Source organism: Chenopodium album, chromosome 4, assembly GCF_948465745.1.
Source record: "Chenopodium album chromosome 4, dcCheAlbu1.1, whole genome shotgun sequence".
In the NCBI taxonomy this organism is placed as follows: Eukaryota; Viridiplantae; Streptophyta; class Magnoliopsida; order Caryophyllales; family Amaranthaceae; genus Chenopodium; species Chenopodium album.
Window position 1 is genome coordinate 8,643,427 of NC_137837.1, and position 23,011 is coordinate 8,666,437.

General features: G+C 34.0%; 3 protein-coding genes across 6 annotated transcripts; 2 read left to right on the top strand and 1 right to left on the bottom strand.

The window, feature by feature from the left end:
- Positions 1 to 767: 767 nt before the first annotated feature.
- Positions 768 to 6,348, bottom strand: LOC145626605 (receptor-like cytosolic serine/threonine-protein kinase RBK2). 2 transcript variants are annotated; one of them, XM_081679063.1, is made up of 10 exons: positions 6,117 to 6,348; positions 4,969 to 5,027; positions 3,888 to 3,979; positions 3,434 to 3,787; positions 3,049 to 3,300; positions 2,814 to 2,968; positions 2,588 to 2,667; positions 2,381 to 2,516; positions 1,869 to 2,018; positions 768 to 1,260 (listed from the first exon to the last, which is right to left on the bottom strand). In XM_081679063.1, the coding sequence occupies exons 2-10, from the start codon at positions 4,989 to 4,991 to the stop codon at positions 1,084 to 1,086; spliced, it is 1,419 nt and encodes a 472-aa protein (XP_081535189.1). In that variant the 5' UTR covers positions 4,992 to 5,027; positions 6,117 to 6,348; the 3' UTR covers positions 768 to 1,083. The 2 variants fall into 2 exon arrangements, with proteins under 2 accessions (XP_081535189.1, XP_081535188.1); XM_081679062.1 differs by lacking the exons at positions 4,969 to 5,027; positions 6,117 to 6,348 and adding an exon at positions 5,916 to 6,005.
- Positions 6,349 to 9,340: 2,992 nt separating this feature from the next.
- LOC145628837 (sugar transporter ERD6-like 5) lies at positions 9,341 to 15,806 on the top strand. The gene is made up of 18 exons (XM_081681257.1): positions 9,341 to 9,631; positions 12,364 to 12,426; positions 12,527 to 12,616; positions 12,707 to 12,766; positions 12,870 to 12,935; positions 13,013 to 13,078; positions 13,191 to 13,266; positions 13,353 to 13,417; positions 13,499 to 13,591; positions 13,679 to 13,759; positions 13,849 to 13,933; positions 14,251 to 14,294; positions 14,392 to 14,454; positions 14,536 to 14,595; positions 14,689 to 14,742; positions 14,993 to 15,052; positions 15,178 to 15,292; positions 15,380 to 15,806. The coding sequence occupies exons 1-18, from the start codon at positions 9,443 to 9,445 to the stop codon at positions 15,502 to 15,504; spliced, it is 1,455 nt and encodes a 484-aa protein (XP_081537383.1). The 5' UTR covers positions 9,341 to 9,442; the 3' UTR covers positions 15,505 to 15,806.
- A 739-nt stretch (positions 15,807 to 16,545) lies between these two features.
- On the top strand, positions 16,546 to 20,453 carry LOC145628836 (sugar transporter ERD6-like 5). Of its 3 annotated transcripts, XM_081681255.1 has the most exons (18): positions 16,546 to 16,765; positions 17,291 to 17,353; positions 17,474 to 17,563; positions 17,655 to 17,714; positions 17,814 to 17,879; positions 17,968 to 18,033; positions 18,138 to 18,213; positions 18,297 to 18,361; positions 18,442 to 18,534; positions 18,632 to 18,712; positions 18,812 to 18,896; positions 19,086 to 19,129; positions 19,215 to 19,277; positions 19,347 to 19,406; positions 19,504 to 19,557; positions 19,798 to 19,857; positions 19,949 to 20,063; positions 20,154 to 20,453. In XM_081681255.1, exons 1-18 carry the CDS (start codon positions 16,592 to 16,594, stop codon positions 20,276 to 20,278), a joined length of 1,440 nt encoding a protein of 479 aa, XP_081537381.1. In that variant the 5' UTR covers positions 16,546 to 16,591; the 3' UTR covers positions 20,279 to 20,453. The 3 variants fall into 3 exon arrangements, with proteins under 3 accessions (XP_081537381.1, XP_081537380.1, XP_081537382.1); XM_081681254.1 differs by having other exon boundaries at positions 19,949 to 20,453; XM_081681256.1 differs by having other exon boundaries at positions 16,628 to 16,765; positions 17,281 to 17,353; positions 19,949 to 20,453.
- The last annotated feature ends 2,558 nt before the right edge of the window (positions 20,454 to 23,011 follow it).

The following is a 23,011-nucleotide window of genomic DNA, read 5'->3' on the forward strand; positions in this document are numbered from 1 at the left end:
ATCCAAGTATCCAACATGACAATTTGTACTTTATTCCTAAATTTGGGATGATGATTACGCCTAATAATCCTTGGCCCTAAATTGGGTCCCAATTTCATTTAACAGGCTTCAATTTCAGGCCTAAAATCAATTTTATGGCTGTTAATATCTGGACTAGCTCTATTTTACATGTCACAAGCTAACAAACGAACTATTTGGCTTCACAGTTCTTTTTTTTTTTTTTTCTGGCAAATACTACAAAAGTTGCATCTCTTTAGAAGCCAGCCACAATTCTCAGATTTTTTTTTTTAGCATTTTATGTGATTTTGAAGAATAATTTGTGTAATTAGTGCTAAGGGGAAGCATATGCTGATGAATTTTATATGTTTCCTAAGGAGGGGGAAAACTTGTGATCGATATTGGGTATCCATAATTTTCGCGTTATATAGTTCATATAGTACATAGTATTTCATACTCTTAACATTTTTTTGGAGGAAACGTTTCTCCGGTTTACATTGCTTAGTCTGATAGAATGATTACTATGACAGAAAAATTAAAATTTTACGTTCCTATAAATCTATAATTAGGTAATATGCTTTTAACTGTATATATAAATATACTCTACAAGTCTGCATCAGAATTCAGACATGATGTAAAGTTTAAGCATATCAGAAACTTCACAAGTATTTTATGATTACCTAAAAAGGAAATAAATGATAACTAAAGAAAAAGGAGGTAGTTTTTATTTGGGAGCAGAAATTAAAGTAGTTTTTATTTGGGAGCAGAAATTAAATTTTTAATAAAAATTTGTATTCATGCTCTCTCCACATTCCACAATTCTCTGATATATACACTTTCAGTTCAGTAACTGAGGTGAACATGAACAATAACAAAACAACAATCAAAGAAATAAAAAATGAAAAAAAAAGAAGATAGAATCATCAAGATTTCCTATAATATCGAGCCATCATTTCCCGATTTAACTAAAATTTGATGGCTGAGTAATGAGTACATGCTTCCTGGTTCTGAACCTCCAACCAAACTTTTTAGTTCAATTATTACAACTTACAAGTTATAGTACCTGATCATCACTCCGGTTTTTTGTCATTCTATGGAAGCAAAGGCAACCTGCCTATGGCGTCGCAGGGTGTTTAGTTTCCTCGTTGAGTTGTACTCTTTAGCATCCAAGAGCTCTTCAGAATATGTTCTACGAAGAGTCTGTGTTTGGGTACCTATCGGTTTCTTGGGATAATAATTGTCCCCTCTGAGCAGAATAGCAACCTGCTATCAACAAAGAAATTAGAAAAGCCAATGAAAAAATAACCAGAGAAGGATATGAATTCTCTAAATAAGGACATTCTGCATGACCCAATTCACAATTGCAATGCACATACCATGGAATTAACAATTAAGTTCAACTTTAGATTCATTATAACCAAAAAAAACATACATGGTAAAATTTGCTAATCTTGCCATGTTGAATGCTGTTAGAGTATAAACATAGTAACAAGATGGGAGGAGTTAGGGTGCCCCCACATAATCTTGTCATACATGGTAAAATTTGCTAATCTTGCCATGCTTAATTTGATTACTTAAATAATCACTGAAGTAAATTAGAGTGCCCCCATATTAATCAGACAATTCTTCAGTCAGAACAAACTTAGATGAATCAAGCAAATTTCACAACAGCAGTCATCGTAAGGAAATCTACTTCGTATGTCATAATCACAACAGCTAGTACACTGAAAAAAATCATCATAGTCATCCAATAGAGCAGGTAGTGAGAAAAAGAAGAGCTAATCCTAAACAACCATTAGGTCCTTGTATTCTCTTATGGATGACAAACCAATAATGTGGTCAAACCAGACAATTAATAAAATTTTACGTGCCTGATTCATTCTGGGCCGTAACACTGGAGATTGTTGTGTACATAAGGCAGCAGTCAAGATCATACAATCCAACTCCTCTTCATCATAATCTTTACCAAGCATAGGATCAACAAGCTTCTTCAGGTCATGCTCATCGAGCAAAGGTTTCGCCTGAGCAGAAAGAGTAATAATATCCAATGTCAAGTCTACACAGTATAATTTGAGTGTCAAAATAATGGATACATTTTCCTATTTTGGCTGTTTTAAAATGGTTACACTTTACCTTTACATTTTTAAGACACGTGACCCACATTGTTGCTATTCATTTCCATACCCTTTATATATGTATCATTACACATGTGCTTCCACTACTGTTTTTTTTACTAATTCTACTTTTTTCATTATTTTCTCTTACTTTCCCTCATTTCTTCAGACTTGATGAATGGTAAAGTGTAACCATTAATTTGAAATAGAGGGAGTATAAGGTACAGTATGAAGCATTGGACAAAGAGGTGGTAAAAGTAGAAACAAACCCATAGCATAATGCTTTGACTTTCACTATTGAAAGCTTTCCGGCCCGTGATAAGCTCCAAAAGCAGCACCCCAAATGAATAGACATCAGTTTTCTCATCCACTATCCCATGCATGAAGTATTCAGGAGCAAAATAACTGCCATCAAAGAGAGTAAATATTGGACGAGGAAAATGGACATAGTCAACTGGGATCTTGATCTCACATACCCAAAAGTGCCTTCAAATTTGGATATGTTATGATGAGTCCATTGTCTTGGCAACCATTTAGCAAGTCCAAAATCACATATCTGAATTGAAGCATATAAGACAAATCATCACTTTATCATACCGGCATAAACAAGGAGATGATTATTCATTTATCTCAAACAGCATATTTGATAATGAGAGATGATTATGGCAACCAATCATCTCAGATTTGGAGTCTACAAAATACCTGAGCCTCATAGTTCTCTGTAAGCAATATATTATCAGCTTTGATGTCTCTGTGAATAATTCGCCTTTGACAGCCCTCATGAAGATACAAAAGACCATCAGCTGTTCCCAAAGCAATTTTATACCTTAATCTCCATTCTAAGATTTCTCTTGAACCTGAAAAGGGAATTATATAAGAGAAATCTTTATAAATATCTTTAATCATTGTGTTTTACGAATAGGAAATTCTCACAGACCATGAAGAAGAGACCCTAGACTCCCGAGCGAAGACAATTGTAAAACAATGTAAAGTCCTCGTTCTACTCCATAGCCAATTAACTTGGCTGTATTAGGATGATCCACATGGGCTATGATACCAAGCTCGGAAAGAAAGCTAGTAATCCTTTCTTCATGAGTTAATGTGGTCAAGCGTTTGACGGCAACCAGCTGTCCTCCTTTTAAACATCCCTTGTAAACTTCTGCAAAGCCACCTCTTCCAATCAAATTATCTGCATGGTCATGACAAAACACATGAAAGTATAAGTATATAACAAGTACATAACTTCTCGAAGTTTTAATCAAGTACTCCACTTTCCTTGTATAATAGTTTTAATGATTATAGGTATTAAATAAGACAAAGACCTTGACTGAAGTTGTCAGTTGCCTTTTGAAGTTCAGAGAATGAGAAGACCATCCAAGAAGCCTTCATCTTGTACATATCAGCGTTTACATTTGGGACTGGCTCATCGTCTCCACCTTTTCCCACTATATTGCGTATCTTTTTTACAGAAGCTTTACTTGATAAGTGTTTGATTGATTTTTTTCTCCATGTTTTAAAAAGGGATTTCCATCGAAATTGAGGTTTGGAAGGTATGCAGATAGCTGGAACCTTTGTTGGTGAATCTCCTTCAGAATCCAATTTATTTTTACCCGTTTCCCGTTCTCCTCTGGGCAAATCACCATCATTTAGGTCCTGTATATCTAAGGGTCTCAAAGCTGTATTTGAATGCCAATCACATCACAACAGGATATTACATATGAAACCAGGAAATAAAATATATGTTATGAATTTATACAGGGAAGAGATTGATGCTACCTTGACCAGAAGGTATAAACAAGGAATTTAAAGTCCTGCTTCTTACAAGAGGCTTCACTGCTGGTACTTTCTTAGCAACCTTGCTAACCAAGCTAAAAATGTGGAAAACGAAGAGAGACATCAATTTAGAGAAAGATAAGAAAAAGAAATTCCTAGACATAGATCAAGAGCAAAAACAAAAACAAACAATTCCAATTGACAAAACAGCACAAACATAAAATCCAGTAGCACAAACCAACTGCTTAGGAAAAATATCAAAGTCTGTGTACTACGTTAACATGGACTCAGAGAAAAATATCAAATATGTCTTCGAAGGTCAGGCAAAGTTAGGGGCTAGTTTCAAAAGAAGTTGAAAGCTTATTGTCCAAAACCAAATATTTACATTCATGTCAACTCATATCACACAAAGACTTAAATGGAAAACACAGTCACAATTTTATTAGTGAAATCATTCAAAAGACAAAAGAAATAAAAAAAAAAAAAAAAAAAAAAAGAGGCAACGACATAAGTTTGATGGAATTTTAAGCAATTAAAACCAAGCTCAATAGAAGAATGTGCAATAAGACTCACACAAAGAAACAAACAGTTGGAAACCTAATGGGCCTAATTTTAAGGTCAAAGACTCAAGTATGTGAAGGGGAAAAGTGGGAGGGGTCCTAATTTCACCTTTTCAATTGTGTTAGTAGAAGTCTTTAAACAGGTCATGACAATTGACATAACGAAACTAATTAATCTAGAGGCTGATCCACAGGCACATGATTATGGTACAACACAACTATTCTGCCGAAGTAATAGATCAAAAGAGATGTAAAGACAAAGTGCAGCCAGAAAGAAGGGTAAGAAAATAAAAAGCTATCCGCGAATTACATCCAGTAATCATAATATATATTAGGAATATAATCTGAATTTTACTATTCAGAATATCTGCTAATCCAAGAATCGATGGCCTTTGCTCTCAAAGAACCAAAGTAGGTATAGAAGTACTCATGTACAGCATTTGTAACTTTTTTCAATTCTCAGCAAAGTATAAATCTTGTTTGTAAACAAAAAGCAAAAGACTGGATTGTACCAAATAGATAACCTGATAAGATTGTGCTCTATCATATATCAAGAGGTACCAACATCATTAACCTTCCTCACCTGATAAAATGTATCAAGTCATACATTGTACACAAGAGCAAAGAAGAAAAATAGCAATGCAAAATAAGCTAACACACACAAGCTCAAAGTAATCAAGACCTTATTAGGCCCCAAGAACTAAGGGCAACGCGGTGAGGAAGACCCAGGATTTTATCACCCCCATCCTGTCTCAACCTAGTCTAGAGTACAACTAAGCTCGCCTTACACAAAACACACAGTGTCTTAGTGATTCTATTACCCTCATCCTGTCTCAACAATGTCTAGAGTACAGCTAGATTAGCCTTGCACAAAACACGTTGTCGCCAATTTATTATCCCCATCCTGTCTCAAGCAACCATGTCTAGAGTACAACTAAGCTAACCTCAACACAAAACACACAATGACACAATCACCAATTTAATAACCCCATCCTGCCTCAACCTTGTCTAGAGTACAACTAAGCTAGCCTTACACTAAAAATGCTGTTGCCAAGTATAAGGATTCGAGGCAACAAGGGTTTGACACAATGTAACCACTCCGGGAAGCTATCTCACTGAAGACATTAACTAGTACAATCCAACAAAGCATCAAGACAACCATATCTACTTTGTTAAGCAACCTACATTTACAGCAATCCAGAATAATTTCAATAAATCTTCTTCAGTGCATGTCATTGGTACCTCTTACACAAATTTATGAATGTACATAAACATACATCGTCTTCACCCAAACCATGTTAAAAAGCCAACCTAAAAAATACCCATTTTTCAAAATCTTACAGAGATGCAGGAAATCAGAAAAATCTGCAAAATTTAAAACCTAAAATTTCAACAAATTCTGCAAAAACCCATCAATAAAATTTGCAAATAACATTAAATTTAGGACCAAATGAGTTGAAATAATTCATACCCAACATTTGCATCTTCAGAATCATCCATAGATAGAAGAAAGAAAACAGAAAATTGGGGGAGACAAATTAATTTGCGAAATTAAATGAGGATGTTTTTATTGAAAAAATCAAGACATTTGACGCATTGGTTCACAATTATATTGCCTCCAAAGTTGGGCGATTATCAACAATATTGTTAGGGATAAAGATGAATCCATTACCTTAATTGGGAGTTTTTGAATTAATCGGTTACTCATCACGATTTTCACAATCACCCCAATTTCTCTCTCCTACTCTAACAGGGGAGCAAGCAGCTGGAGGCCTGACATGTGGAGGGAGGAGGTTTCTATCCGTTTTGCTTTCCCTAGTATTCCTGCTTTCATGCTTGCTTGCTCCGGTATTGTTTCTTTCAAAGGTAAGACCATACCTCCAATGTCTATCTATAGAGAGAGAGAGTTAACGGGCCGTCGGAATTAGGAGTGCTTATAATGCGAGCTGAGTTGAGTCGAGTCGAGTTCAATTTTGGAATAGATTGACTCGACTCGTTAACATATATAAGAGATTAATCAAGCTGAATTTTGACCGTATCAAGTTCGAAAGGGAATGTTTCCTATGGTTACAAATAGAATTTATTTATGTTTTGTTTAAATTATTATTCCCTCCGTTTTTAAATACTTACTCCATTTCTCCATGCGCGGAGTTTTAGGAGAAATTGGAGAAAGTAATAAAATATGGAGGTAGTGGGGTTTGTGGAAGAATAAAAAATTGTGAAAAATCAAAAGTAGTGGAGAGAATTGAAGGAGAGAGAATGTGAAATTAATATTGTTGGGTCCACTAGGTGAGAGGAATTAATTAAATATTGTCAAAGCTTTCCAAATAGGGAAATGGAGCAAGTATTTAAAAACGGCCGGAAAAGAAAAGTGGAGCAAGTATTTTAAAAACGGAGGGAGTATTTACATTACATATATATAAGAAAAACTTTTACCCAGTATTTTAATATCGTATATCGTACGAGACTAATCTACTTCTATAGTTATCTATAAAAAAGAGTTAGAGTGACTTAGAGTTGGTGTCAAAATGCAAGTGGGAACTATTTCATGGTGTAAGCTATTTTTGTTGGATCCATGATTTTATATAAAAGTCAAATGAATGATATAATGAACATGAAAACTTTGATCCTATGAACATGGTTAGGATAATGTCCTAGTTAAAATACGGTATGATCTACTAACCTAAGGTTATTTCAAAGAAAAAAGTGGTCAAAATGAAACCAATGGACTTGGGACTTTGGGAGTAGAAGTAGAGAACAACAAACTAACTTTTGGGTGCAAGACTACCAAGACCAATGACGGATCCAGAAATCAAATATAGACAGGCCCAATTGATCTCTAAAGTTTATTTATAAATTATCAATTAGTATTATGTGCACGATGCACCATGGTGCACCTAGAAATAGGTGCACCACTCCTATACTTTTGAACATTTAGTAAAAAAATTTGAACATTTTACAAAAATATGAACATCTAGTAAAAAAAATATGAACACGTCACAAAAACTGAACATAAACATGCAATTTTTATGTTCATATTTTATAAATAAATGTTCATTTTGTATACATTAAATGTTCCGTTTATATTACAAAACTATTGAATTATTACGAGTTAAACAAACTTCTTTCAAAATTTGTTTGACTTGCAATAATTCAAAATTTGTGATTGTTCATATTTTTTTACTAAATGTTCAAAATTTGTTATTGTTCATATTTTTTTTTTACTAAATGTTCAAAATATATGTGTGGTGCATTGTGTTTGTTCAGATTTTTTTACTAAATGTTCAAAATTTGCGATGTTCAGATTTTTTTTACTAAAGTTCAAAACTCGCGATTGTTCAGATTTTTTTTACTAAATGTTCAAAAGTATAGATGTGATGCATTGCGATTGTTCAGATTTTTTAACTAAATGTTCAAAATTTGCGATGTTAAGATATTTTTACTACATGTTCAAAATTTGCAATTGTTCAATTTTTTTTTTACTAAATGTTCAAAAGTATAGGCGTGGTGCACCTATAAATAGGTGCACCATGGTGCATCTTAAAATTTGCGATAAATTATCCTAATTTTAATTTACTACCACAAAGAATAAAAAAGAAAGATTATAAGAAGTATATTGTTATACATCCTTAAGCTATAACCACCAACTAAAAATAAAAAAAGGTTGAGCATTGAGAAAAGAAAGCACAAAAAAGAGGAAAAAAAATGTAGCCTATTGATTTCGATCTCAAAACCAGTTAATTGGGCGGGCTATGAAGCATGGATGAAGCCAACTTAGCCAAGATGCTTTGCATCTTTTTTTTTGGAGCTTAAATAAATACTACCTCCGTTATATATTATTTGCAACGATTAAACATTTTCCCTATCTATTCTATGTCAAATCGTTGCAAATAATATGTAACGGAGGTAGTATATAGGTTTTCAAGATCATGGGGCGGGCCATCGCCTAGACTGGCGACCCCCTAGATCCGTCATTGGCCAAGACATGTCATAAATGAATAGTCGGAAACTCTAAACATATATACCTCGTCTTATAGATCCAATAGAATTTATAGACTACTACAAATTTTCAAGTTTCATTTGCAAGTTGGAGCTTCTGAGTGCTATACATGGATATATGTTTTTGATGGGATTGAAATATTAATTAGGAGAATGGAAATTGTTGGTTTATGTGTGGTCTTCGATAGCAATCTTGGCCAATTAGCCAAATGGGTGTATGTAGTTACGTAGTATAATAAGCCCACTTACACACAATTATATCTCAAATTTGTTGAGAGTGAGAAATACCTTGGAATTTTGGATCGATTCTCATCACATGAGAAGAAAAAGAAACAAGTGTCACTCATATAACACATAATCTATATTTTACTATTTTCCAAATTTGATCCTCGTATTTATTAATCACATTTGTGAATTGTCTAGACAAAGAGCAATTCAGCATCCAAGCAAGATACAATAGTAGAGGAAATACAACTTCATCTCCTTAGTATACAAAATATGTTTATCAAATAGCAACATTGTAAATAAATTAACAACTTTTTGTTAAAATTTGGTCTACAATTGTTGATTAGTTTACAATTTTATCATGCTGACCAAACCAAATTATTGATTTATTTATATTAAACCCTCTCTTCACTTAGTCACTGCCTCACTGGTTGTAGCAAGAAGTTTGAAAAGGAAATTGAAAACAAAGATGAGGGCAAGATCATATTTATTGTGAAATTGACATTCATTTATTTTTTTTGGTGCACAAATTGACATTCTTTTGACATGTGTAAATAACTATATTAGAATATTGTGATTGTGATTCTACTAGCCTATTAGCCACCCAAATAACCTAACTTGTTAAGTTGTTGTTATGAACTACTGTCACCCTAAATAAAAGGGGTCCAATACTTAAATGTTCAATCTTCTATAAAAAAAAAAAAAACCTGACACTTTTATTTGTTTATAAAAAAGAAAAAAAATAAAAAGTTTTTAATAGTGAAGCTGGAAAAAATGAAGGAAGAAGTAAGAGTAGAGCTTCTACTGAATTCTAACAATAATGGTAAACTAGATGATGATGTGGGGCCGGCAGCAACAGCAGTAGCAGCAATGGTTAAAACGACGTCGTCGTCATCGATTACTCCAATGTTGGTTTTCTCGGCTTTCATTGCAGTGTTGGGTTCATTTTCCTACGGTTTTATTGTAAGTTCCGCTCTTTCAATTCTTACTCTTCTTCGGCATGGCACTCAGCTGTGCCTTTGTGCCAACACTGCCGAGTGCCGACAGAGTCGTTCAATAGGCATGACCTGTGAGGTGTCGGTAGTGTTAGGATTGTTCGATTTTGTTGTAGTAAGAAAATAACCCACATGTGAATTGGAATTAACTATTCTATATCCTATTATGTATATCCAGGTATACCCAGGTTATTTACTCATTAAATTTTGCTCATTTTATAAATGAGACTCATTTATTAAATGAGCAAAAATTAATGAGCAAATTACTTGGTATACGGTACACCGGATATATTTAACAAATTCTAACTTAAACTATAGCTATTAGAGCATCTCCAATGGTTTATAAAAAGGACCTGCTTGCAAATTAAATACTCCGTATAATTGTAAGCACGTAGCTTACCATTGGAGTGACAATATTGTCGTAGCTACATCAAGCAACGTTGCTCAAACAAGCTACGTTGCTTGATTTTTCAAAGAACATTTCATCCACTTATATTATGACATGTGTATAATTAAAAGTATTTTATTTATTTATTTATTCAAGCTACAACATTCTAGTTTTCATCATTGGAGCACCTTGTAGCTTAATAATATACTAGCTTAAAATTTTGATGTATTAAGATAAGCAACAAGCCCTTGTAGCTTACCATTAGATCCCTCACCTTTCCCCCTCACTTTCAACCTTGGGTTTAATCCCCACTAGGACACAGGTTGAAAGGTGACAATCTTACCACTAGACTAAGCTTAGCTTGGTATTAATATTCAGTTCAGTAAAATTAATTTCAGTTCAGTAAAATTAAGTTCAGTTCAGTAAAATTGAGTTTTCTTAAAAAAGAATTATAATAGAAAATCAGTAAAAATAATTTCAGTTCAGTAAAAAATAATTTCAGTTCAGTAAAATTAAGTTCAGTTCAGTAAAAATAAGTTCAGTTAAGTAAAAATAATTTCAGTTCAGCAAAATTAAGGTGAATTAAACAGGGCCTTAGTGAGTAGTTTAAGACTCATACTTTAAGAATCTGTCTTAAATAAAGTGGGGCTCCCTCACTTATATTAACTTATATATAGCTAACATCTAAAACTACTATCTATAATTATGTTGATATTTGCTCAAAATAATCAAATTAAGACTATTTATGATTTTATCCTTTTATTTGCATTTATTTATCAATCAGTATCTTTAATTTTGTAAATTAATAATTCATGAAAATATCATATTTGGAGAACTCATGCTAATATGGTTCTAATGAGTAATGACATCTCATTTGATATTGTTTACATTATTTTTACTAGGCAAATTTGTAAAAAAAAAAAAAAAAAAAACAAAACAAAACTTTTAAATGCACCACTTTACGAAAAAACCTTTTAAACGCTTTATCATTAAAAAATAAAATAAAAAAACGAAGTTAAAAATTTTGTTCAAAGAAACCTAGTATCACTAATTAACATAATTAACCTCTAATCTCTTCTAATTACTCTCTAATTTTCACTTAACTATGTACTAACTAAATGAATGTGTTAATTTTTTTTAATTAAGTTAGAGATTAATTAAGTTAATTAGTTAAGTGACTATTTGTTTGAACCAAACATAGAATACGGAGTAGAAAGAATGGGAAGGCCGGTATCGGTGGTCAACTGTGGTATTTAGGAGGAGAAAGGCAGACCATTTTTGAAAGGCACCCTCCATAATAGGGATTATTCCGTAATAATCTATAGTTGAGATTAATGTGGGAAGACCACCATTAGTTGGGATTAATCATGTAAATTTTTTCTTAAGAATATACGTATTCGAATAATTCATGGATTTCATTAAGTGGCCTATTTGATGAGGAAGTCCCAGTTAATCAATTTGATAAACATTATATTGTTTATCAAATGGCAAAATGGTAAATAAAACAACATAAATACCTAATCATCATGGCATTTTCGTAAATATATCAACAACAGTGGGACCCATATTTAATAAAAAGTTGTTGATTTATTTACAATTTTGCCATTTGATAAACAAATTTTGTTTATCATATTGATAAACTTGAATTTTCTCGATACATTAGATATTAAAAAAAAAAAAAAATCAACAAAAAATAAAGGAACAAGTACATACATGACATGATTCACTAGCATGTGTTTACTATGCTCACATGCATGCGAGAAAAAAGTGTTCTTTTTGATCAATCTTAAGGAAATACATAAAATAAAATTAGGGTAGGTTGATGACTTAGAGGGCGTTTGGTATGAATATTAGAAATGGAGTGGAAAGGAAATATATAAAAAGAAAATAAATCATTTAATTGTTAGTTATCTTTTCATTTGTTTGATTTAAACATGGAAATGAATCACTTAAACCTAATTTTCTTTATTTTTGTTTGATGAGGGTAAGGATATCGTTACCTTAGCTTTTAAAGAGGTAACAAATGGGTGGAAACCAGTATCCTTAGGTAATGGTAATTGTTATCTAAGCCTTCTAACCAAACACTTGGTAACAGTAATGGTTTAATTGAATCCGTTTCCAACCCTAAAAATACTCTAACCAAACATGCTCTTAGACCTAAAAATGAGACTGTAGCCCACTCGTGATCTGGGTCGTTTGTAGGGGACAAATAGATTCAAGACGTAGTCTAACACAATTATTTGGGATCACTTATATCTAAATTCTAGTGAAAGATACTTTGTGCCATCTTTTATTGATGTGGTGCCAAATAGGTGGGATATACATCACCTGTGCAAGCTGAGATCATGGAGGAACTTGATCTTTCAACAGCCCAGGTATGACTACTTTGACTGTTTTGTTCAATGTACTCCAAATAACAAAGTAGTATTATATTGCTAATGTACTGCTTCTTTATGTTTGTATGAGTTTGTCCAGTATTCTCTCTTTGGATCAATGGTTCCTATTGGAGCAGCATTGGGTTCTGTAGTATGTGGTATGTTAACAGATTATCTAGGCCGAAAACATGTAAGTTATATCTTATTGTGTTCTGTTTTCGTGATGTTACAACTTCGGATTTATTCTGTTTTCTTGATAACTTGGCATTTGATAAGGCAGGTACTACAGCTAACTAGCCTATTTTTGATATTTGGCTGGTCTGTGATATCAGTAAGCCAGGTTCTTTTTCTTTCTCTAGTGTTTAATCAAATATCTACTTAATTCATTAAATTAAAATTCTTGTTTATGTTGTGATTTCAACAATCCTTTATCCTGATAAAAGGGTGCAAGGCTGCTTGACATGGGTAGATGGATGCTCGGTTTCACTTCAAGCATTTTAGGATTTGCTGTAAGCAAGAAATTCTGCTTTCCATCTAATACTTATGTCACATAGTTCACGATTCATGCATCGTAATGATTTCTCAGATTCCAATATATGTAGCAGAATTTACTCCTAAAGATCTTCGGGGAGGGTTCGTTGCTCTCCATGTGGTAATGATTAATTCTGAAACAAGTTGTTTACATGTGTAATGCGTTCATAATTAAAATTTGTATATCTGCTTGCACCTGCTTTTTAACTTCGCCTCATTATATCCTGTTTCAGTTAATGCTAACAGTTGGTGTCTCAACAGCATACCTCGTGGGACTAATCATCTCTTGGCGTACTTTAGCTTTGATTGGTACTTTCCGTGTTTATAAATGTACCTCACTTCAGTTATTTCAATTTTTGAATTTCTCTGGTAGTTTGAACATCATCATATTCCAGGAATTATACCGGGTCTTGGACAGATAGTTGGTTTATTCTTCATTCCAGAGTCTCCTAGATGGCTGGTAAGGCATGTTCCTTGCAATTCCTGTAAAAATTGTCATTAACCACTGATAAGATGATGATTAAGATATGTTTCACGACAGTTGATGAAGAATAAAAACAAGGAGTTCGAAGCAGCCTTACAGTGTTTTAGGGGAGGCTTTGTTGATGTATCTCAGGAAGCAGATGATATAAGGGTAACAGTAATCCACGGTCTATAGTTCAAATATTTACATGGAAATATTTTTTGTATGACATGATGAAATGTCTGAATATTTGTGAAGGACACTGCTAGAGCCTTACATCAAATGGAAAAAGTTAGCATTATACAACTATTTCAGAGGAAATTTGCATATGCGCACACAGTAAGCTTAGAACAAATCGATTATGAGCTTATATTTTGTGGGTTTTTCACACTTCATCAGCTAATGAGGATAATATGCATTCATATTAGGTGGGAATTGGTCTTGCAATGCTCGGTTCCTTTGTTGGTTTAAACGGAATCATCTTCTATGCCAGCTCTATATTTGAATCAGCTGGTCAGTTAACACTTTATAGCTCCATATTTCACAAACTTCTCCATAATAGTACTTCCTCCGTCCCATATTTGACATTCCACTTACCTTCTTGGAATTTATTGAACTAAAAGTTTCCTGTCTTCTTTTTGATTTTTACTTTCTCTGTAATATAATGTTAAAATCCTCTTTCAGTTCTGATGCTTCTCTCACTAAAGCATCTACGTACTTTCGACATGTTCTTCTTAATCTCTGTTCCATATAGTCATATAGAAGTGGAAAGTTAAATATCTAAGAATAGTAAATGCCTTAAAGTTGATTCTATCATTGGTGTTGAGCAGGAGTTTCAGCTAAAGTGGGAACTACAGCGCTGGCTTTTTGCCAGGTACTTGATTTCTGATTAATTTCAACTGCTAATTATAAGTATTAGTAATTGAAGTCGCTTTGAATTGAAAGTGACAAAATACTTTTTTTATTTGCAGCTTCCAAGTATGGCATTAGCTATAATTTTGATGGATAAATGTGGGAGGCGGCCTCTTATGATGGTTAGAACAATGAACTAATAATAATAAAGTTTTAGTACATCATAAAATTGGTATTTCATAAATTGAGATCATAACTTGTAGATTTCAGCAACTGGTCTTTTCTTAGGTTGCTCACTGACAGGACTTGCATTTCTGTTTCAGGTTAGCTTTAACTACTTAACATTTTTGTTGCCAGAGTTTTTCTGAGGTTAACCAGAATGATTGACTCTATGATACCTTTTGCTGTTCAATCAGGAGCAACAATTGCTGGACGGTTTCAGTCCGTATATTGCACTTATTGGCATAATGGTAACTTAAACTACTGATCAAAGAGCTGCATTATTTGTGTTGCTGTTGTTGCTGCTGCCGCTGCTGCTGTTGTTGTGTGTTTTTGATCGATAATAAATTAAGAGCTTAACTTATAATCATTATGCACAAATGGACTGGCAGATATGATTATCATTACCTTAAAACCTTATAGGGCATATAGGCATGCAAAGGCCCACTGAATTGTGTTAAGAGCAGTTTACTCAGTCTGATAAGTTCCTTGTTTCTGCAGATCTACGTTGCTTTATTTCCCATAGGCATAGGCGGAGGATCTGCTGTTATTACTTCTGAGGTATGACTACTTCCAGCTCTGAATTATACTTCTCAAGTGCATAAGATAGCAAGATGAAGTTTTCCCGGTTTAGTAGATGGATTGATGGAATGAATTAATTGATTCAGTGAATGTTACTATATCAGATATACCCCTTGAACATAAAAGGGCCAGCAGGCAGTATTGTTGCTGTAATATCCCATCTATCATCATGGATTGTTTCTTATACATTTAACTTTTCAATGGAATGGAGTTCTTCAGGTAAATAATGTTCCATCCCCTTTGATCTTCAGCTCTTATTTTCGCCTGTCAAACATTCACTCGATAATATCATCTGCATTGCTGTAGGAACTTTCTTTGTATTGGCGGGTGTTTGTGTGTTACTGATAATATTTGTGGCAAAATTGGTGCCGGAGACTAAGGGGAGAACACTTGAAGAAATTCATATGGAAATGAGTAATGCTTGGCAATAATGTGACACAGTCCTGCTTTAAATACATTATGAAAGACTATTTTATGCAAGTTATTAGAGACTATTATTCTCACATTGTAGATGAAGAGGGAGACGACGAACATATTAATCTTTTCGTTATCTTTCACCTATGAGCCTATCATCAATTCGGATGCAATCTTTCAATGCTTGTATGTGGTTAAAGGCGCATTTGTTGAACACTTATTTATGATTTATGTCTAATTAGTTTCGTCTCAAGTAATTTATACTTTCATAACATCAATATTTTTATTATATCAATAATAACAGATATATATGTGATTTAAAATACGCATTAATTTAACAAATGTGAAATAAGAAGCGTTGCTGATTACAAATTACTTGTATCATAAGTTTTTCGGAATTGGATTCATAAATGCAGAAAGACTTGCGTGGAAATAAGCCAATAATATTATTGTGGATATGAGGTCTATACACACGCAAGTGACATTACTTTGCACATAGTGACCCCTTATTTTGAACATAGTAACATTATTTTCAACATAGTATCCTTTATTAAAACTTGTATAACGTTTAATGTTATTGTGAATTTAAAACACGACGTTATGATCCTAATTTTAATATAGTGACCTTTATTATTCATATTGAATATTTCATCAAAAAGATTAACCTCTTATAGTCTATATATTACCAAAATGACTTTTATTTCAACATAGTGACTTTTTTTTTATTATTATAGAAACCTTTTTTATATTAATAAAACAACTCTAGTTTCTCTAATAATAGTGGTCCACAATAAATTAGTGCGGACCAGGTCCATTTAAGAATTTGTATCATAAATGTGAGGACAAGATATAATTGTGAACAAATGCGAATAATGCGATACAGTTAGTTAGTTATAGCCACAAACAACTAACTTGTTAGAAAGATCCAGTATTGAAGTGGTCCACCAGACAATTATAACAGATGAGTAGCATCTATCAATAATTTATTACTCCGTATTTCATACCCCAAATTTAGTAACTAACAATTAATAATTAAAATTACAAAATAAAAAAAAGAAAATAAAAATTTTAACAGAACATCAGTTTCAGACTCTGGAAAAAAAAATGAAGGAAGAAATAAGTAAACAGCTCTTACAGCATGATAATAAGATAGATGATGAAGCTGATGATGCGGAGCCAGTAGAAGCAGCAATGGATTCGACGTTGTCGTTGATCACTCCAATGCTGCTTCTCTCCGCTTTCATTGCAGTTTTGGGTTCATTTTCATGTGGTTTTATTGTAAGTTTTGTTATCTTTTCAATTCTGATTTCATTTTCATTCGCTTCCTCTGCGTGGCAATGGATCACCGTGCCAGCAGTCGTGTTGTTACATGTCCCCTTGTCTGGGGGCAGGGCATGACATGACACTACACGACCTATGAACTTGGTTGTGTGCTATGAAAATAGCCTACGTGTGAGTTGGGATTTTTGATTATCACACATGTAAGAATGAGGATGAGTAATATATAAGTCTAACAGATTTTATTAGATCAATTGATGCAATTGGTCTGGTACGAATTTTGTTTTATAAAATAGAGATATAAATTCCTTTTTTGTTTATCATATGCTTGATATGTCCCTAAATGTTATCGATGTAGTCATGTAGTCTCTAATTGGAATTCTTAATTAAGTGGTATTGATATTGAAACTATATGAATGTTAAAAATTTATTGATGGAATTTAGAAAGTGGCCTATTATTTTGGGACGACTGAAATATCATTTCTGGTGAAATGTACAATCTTTCATCGGAGTAGTGGCTAACAGGTGGGATATACATCACCGGTGCAAGCTGAGATCATGATGAAACTTGATCTTTCAACAGCCCAGGTATACATTAATGTATGGCTTATATATTAGAGACTTAGAAAATTCATGTAATATACTCCCAATTCATTTAGTCTTCAAATATTTTCTTCTTTATAAATGTGTGTACATGTGTTTGTCCAGTATTCTCTCTTTGGATCAATGGTTCCTATAGGAGGGGCATTAGGTTCTGTAGTATGTGGCAAGTTAACGGATTATCTAGGTCGTAAACATGTAAGTTGTATCCTATTATGTTCTGATGTAACGATGTTACAACTCTGGATTGATTCTGATTTCTTAATAAACTTTGCTTTTGGCAAGGCAGGTACTGCAACTAACTTCTGTAGTTTACATCTTTGGCTGGTCTGCCATATCAGTAAGCCAGGTTTTTTTCGTTTTCTCATTTCTTTGGTTTAATTTCAAAAGTCCAGTTGAATAAAATGTCTGATTGATGTTATTATGAAATCCATTTTCCTGATGCAAGGGTGCAAGGCTGCTCGACTTGGGTAGATTGATGTTGGGTGTTACTTCAGGCATTTCAGGATATGCTGTAAGTAGAAAATTCTGCACTTCATTTAATTCTGATTATATATCAAATATTGTGATTTTGCAATACATGCATCATAATGTTGTCTCAGATTCCGGTGTATATAGCAGAATTTACTCCCAAAGAACTTCGAGGAGGGTTTGTGATTCTCCATGTGGTAAATGATCGATACTGAAATAACAAGCTCTGGTCTTCATTTACTATTGTAATTTTTATACCTTATTCGATTTATAACCTTGCCTTTTGAATATCCTGTTTCAGTTAATGATAACAGTCGGAGTATCAACAGCATTTCTCATAGGACAAGTCACCTCTTGGCGTACCTTATCTTTGATTGGTATTTTCAATGAAACTTGATGTATATCAGCTCAGATCTTTCAGACCCGAAATTTTTCTGACAGTTTAAATTTAATGTTCCAGGTATTATCCCGGGTTTTGTACAGATAGTTGGTTTATTCTTCATTCCAGAATCTCCTAGATGGCTGGTAATGCATGTTCATTTATTTCCTTTGTCAGTAACCATAACCTTTTCTAAAATGATGATCTAAGATATGTTTCAAGACAGATGATGATGAGCAAAAACAAGGAGTTCGAAGCATCCTTACAGTGTCTTAGGGGAGATTCTGTCGATATCTCTCAGGAAGCAGCTGATATAAGGGTAAAAGATTTTAATCACAGTCTATAGTCCAAATGTTCACATGAAAATATATGTTGTATGACATAACATGATGAAATGTCGGTTGATTTTTGTGAAGAAATCTGCTAGAGCCCTTCATCAAATGAAAAAAGTTGGCATCACACAACTATTTCAAAGGAAATATGCTTATGCACTCACAGTAAGCTTCAAAAAATTAAACCATGAAGTTTTCTATTTTTTCAGTATTGTGCACTACTAAGCTATTGGCTGTTTGTGTGACAATATGCTTGGATTTTAGGTGGGAATCGGTCTTTCAGCACTTCCTGCCCTTGTTGGTTTAAACGGGATCATATTCTATGCCAGTTCTATCTTCGATTCAGCTGGTTAGCTAGCCACTAAAAGCTTCATAATAATCTAAAAACTAAATCTCCATCTTATATCCACTGTCCCATTTTGACTTCCCAACAACACTTAAGAATGCACCAAGAAAAAAATTTATGTTACTGCTTTTTTCTCTCTCAATTCAGCCAATAGTTTAAGCATTGAAGGTTTATTCTGTTGGTTTTGAGCAGGATTTTCAGTAAAACTGGGAACATTGGCACTGGCCTTATTCCAGGTTCTTCAACTTTGATAGATTTTAGCTACTAATCAAAGTATTACTGATGTAAATTCGAAAGTAACAAATAATCTTCTGTTTGCAGCTCCCAAGTGTGGCTTTCGGTATAATTTTGATGGATAAATGTGGGAGGCGGCCTCTTATTATGGTTAGTATAGTGAACTATATATCAAATTGTATTGCTTGATCATTAAGATCGTGTGCTCATGACTTGCAGGTTTCAGCAGCCGGTCTTTGCTTAGGCTGTTCACTGACAGGGCTCGCATTTCTGTTTGAGGTTTGCTATCACTACTTGCTTTCGTTGCCAGCATTTCTCAATTTTTTTTTTACCATTATGATGATTTACTCTTTTTCTTATTGCTTACAATTCTCAGGACCGTCACTTGCTGAGTGATTTCAGTCCTTACATTGCGCTTATTGGCATACTGGTAACTCAAAGCACTGATTTTGTTTTGTTATTGTTGTTCCTGCTGTTATGTGTTTCTAATCAATAAATCATTCGCATCTTATGGTCATTACTCATAAAATGACTCACTAATATGATTACCACTACCATATAGGCGTATGATCTTAAACTTATATCTAAGATGAATCATGGACTAATGAACTGTCTTTACTGATTAAGAGCGCGTAGTTGATAAACTCTGATGAAAAACTAACTTCTGCAGATCTATGTTGCTTTATATCCAATAGGTATAGGTGGAGGATCTGCTATAATTATTTCCGAGGTATGATTATTTCCAAATTTGAATCAACAGTACTGGTAAAGTTAAATGTATGGATTTATGGGCTAGTATGTTAAGTAAATGCTACTTTCAGATATTTCCCCTGAACATAAAATGGTCAGCAGGCAGTATTGCTGCTGTAGTAACAAACCTATCATCATGGATCGTTTCGTATGCTTTTAACTTTTCTATGGAATGGAGTTCATCAGGTAAAATGTTCCATCTTCTTTTCATTTTTACTCACAAATCATTTTTTACCTTACAATGTTCACTTAATAAAATCATCTGCATTGTCTTAGGGACATTTTTCGTGTTAGCGGGTGTTTGTGTGTTTACACTGATATTTGTGGCGAAGCTGGTGCCAGAGACAAAGGGAAGGACTCTTGAAGAAGTTCATATGTCAATGAGTGATGTTTGGCAATGATGTAACATGTACTTTTATTAAGCTAAAGTTCAATTACTTTCATCACCAAGTATAGTTCAAATTTATTTGTAAAAAAAGAAAGAAAAGAAAAGAATTGAACTTAGAAAGATTGATGATGAATTATGCTCTACCTATGTTCGTTTTAAGTTTGTTATGAAGGAAAAAACTCACCATCCCGGCATCTGTTATCTATTGAGCCAATTACCAACATCTTAAAATCTTAGGGGCCGTTTGGTTGGGGGGTATTCAGGAAAGGAAATGGGAATCAATCACCCCGATTCCCTTTGTTGTTGTTTGTTAAGCACTTTCTTTCATTCCCTTTACCCCCTTCATCCCCCAAATCCCTCTAACTTCATTCCCCACCCCCCTAAGTATTTCCATTCCCATTCCCTACCCACCTTCACACCTACCAACACCACCGGAAACGCCCACCTTACCACCGCCGACACTACCCTGACCACCGCCGCCCCTCCCCCGACCACCGCTGCCCCTCCCCCTCCCCTCGCCGCCCTCCCCTCCCCCGCAAAACATCCCACAGCCCCCGCAAAACCCCTCCCTATCCCCGTACAATCGCCGCCCAACCCTCCCACCACCCTCGCCGACCCTTCCCCGATCCTCGCCGCCTGTCCCCTTCCCCGCAAAAGCATTCCTCCGCCACTTCCTAAACCCCTCGTCGATCTAGGGTTTTTTCGATTAGGGTTTTTTCGGGGTTGTGGAAGGTTTTGCGAGGGGCGGGGATGGCCGGAGAAGGGAGGCGAAGGGTTAGGGAGGTGCAACGACTGGTTTGGTGGTGGTTCGGTGGTGGGAACGTTGGAGAATGAATATTACTGGTGGTTGTGTGGTGGTGGTGTGGTGGTGGGACTAGTGGGTCTCATTCCCTTTGTTTTTAAAACAAACAACACCCCAAATTTTAGGTATTTTCAATCCATTCCTTCTCTTTCCCTTTGTTAATTCCATTTCGATTACCCCGTGCGAACCAAACGGCCCCTTAGATTAACTAAATAGGGTAGAGAATCTAGAGATGTAATTAGATTTATTTTGGACACATTTTAAATACAATATTGGATTCCATGAGTGTTTTAAGACTCAATTTTTATATTCCAAGATTGTTAAGAAAAATGTATCGATTACATATATAATTATACTCTCTAAAATATTTATTTATCTGCTTCATTATTGTTAAATCGAATGATTTCTCTTAATAATGCTAAAATACAAATTAATTTCTATATAAGTCAGTTTAAAAACTATACCCCACAATACGGTCCAAGTAAGATTGGTCCCTAGGTTTGAAATTTGGCAGTATAAAACCGCTAATACCATCAGAGGTTTTATGCATAGGACCTCTAATATCATTAGCGATTCTAAGGATAATCCAAATTAAATAGAACCGCAAATACCAATAGAGGCTCTATGCATAAATCCTCTAATACCATAAGAGGTTCTATATTAGTTAAAACCTTTTATACTAGCAAATACCGAACCTTGAAATCGAGCATACGTGCATAGTATTGTGGGAAATAGTTTTTAAACCAATGTATATAAGGAATTAGTTTATATTATTACATTGTTTTGGGAAATCACTCTGTTAAATATATCTTTTTTTGAACTCTTATTGTATACAAACATTTATGCTCCTAAAAACCTTTATTTACATTTTTTTTTCATTAGTACTATCAACAACTAAAGTTGTGACATAAAAGTATAAGACCAACCTAAAAATATTTATTTACCTATATTTTTTGTTTACATACTTGTATATTTTTTTCAAAAATGTTGACCCTGTTTACCAACTTATTCAGGGGTATAATCGTCCATACTTATTTAGGGGTTACTTATTTAGGGGTTACTCAATCGGTCAAGAATTACTTATTCTGGGACTCAGATCAGTCGGGTAGCGTGTTTTATTTTTGCGTGAGAGTAACCCTTGACTGACCGTGTAACCCCTGGATAAGTCATCCTTGAATAAGAAACCCTTTACCGAATAGCCTCTGAATAAGTAACTGGCAAATTATTTATGAGAGAATAACTTGAATTGTATTGATGATCTTAGCTAATATTTATAGCCTATAAAAGATAACCTACACAATATATTGTGGCTTTTCTTCATGCAGGAGAAAGCCACTAAGTTTATATGATAGAGTTTATATTGTATTGATGATCTTGGCTAATATTTATAGCCTATAAAAGATAACCTACACAATATAAACTCTATCATATAAACTTCCATAAATCTATCTTAGAATATCACTAAGATATATTATTATCCTAAATATAATATCATAAGATCTATTTGGAAAATATATCACAATAATATATTTTCCTATATTCCTAACAGTAACCCCGGCCACACGGTGTGATCAGCCACATATAAAAATTTGTGAAACTATTATTGGCATTAGAGATGCTCTTAGCTTAGCAAACCACTCTAAACCCAACAACTTTTGTGCGACTAATAGCTGACACAACAAGTAATCCTTGATCGACGAGTAACTTCTGATCGATTAAAACCTGACCGATGACCAAGTAACCCCTAACCGACCAAGTAACCCCTGACGTACTTAGTAACCTCTGATCGAGTAGTCATGATCGACTTAGTAACTCTTGACCGACCGAGTAACCCCTAATCAACTTAGTAATCTTTGACCTAGTGACAGTTTCTGATAAAAAAAATTTCCTCCAAAAGTGATGTTATTATTTTTTTTTTCTTTTTCAAGGTAATGTTAATGATTG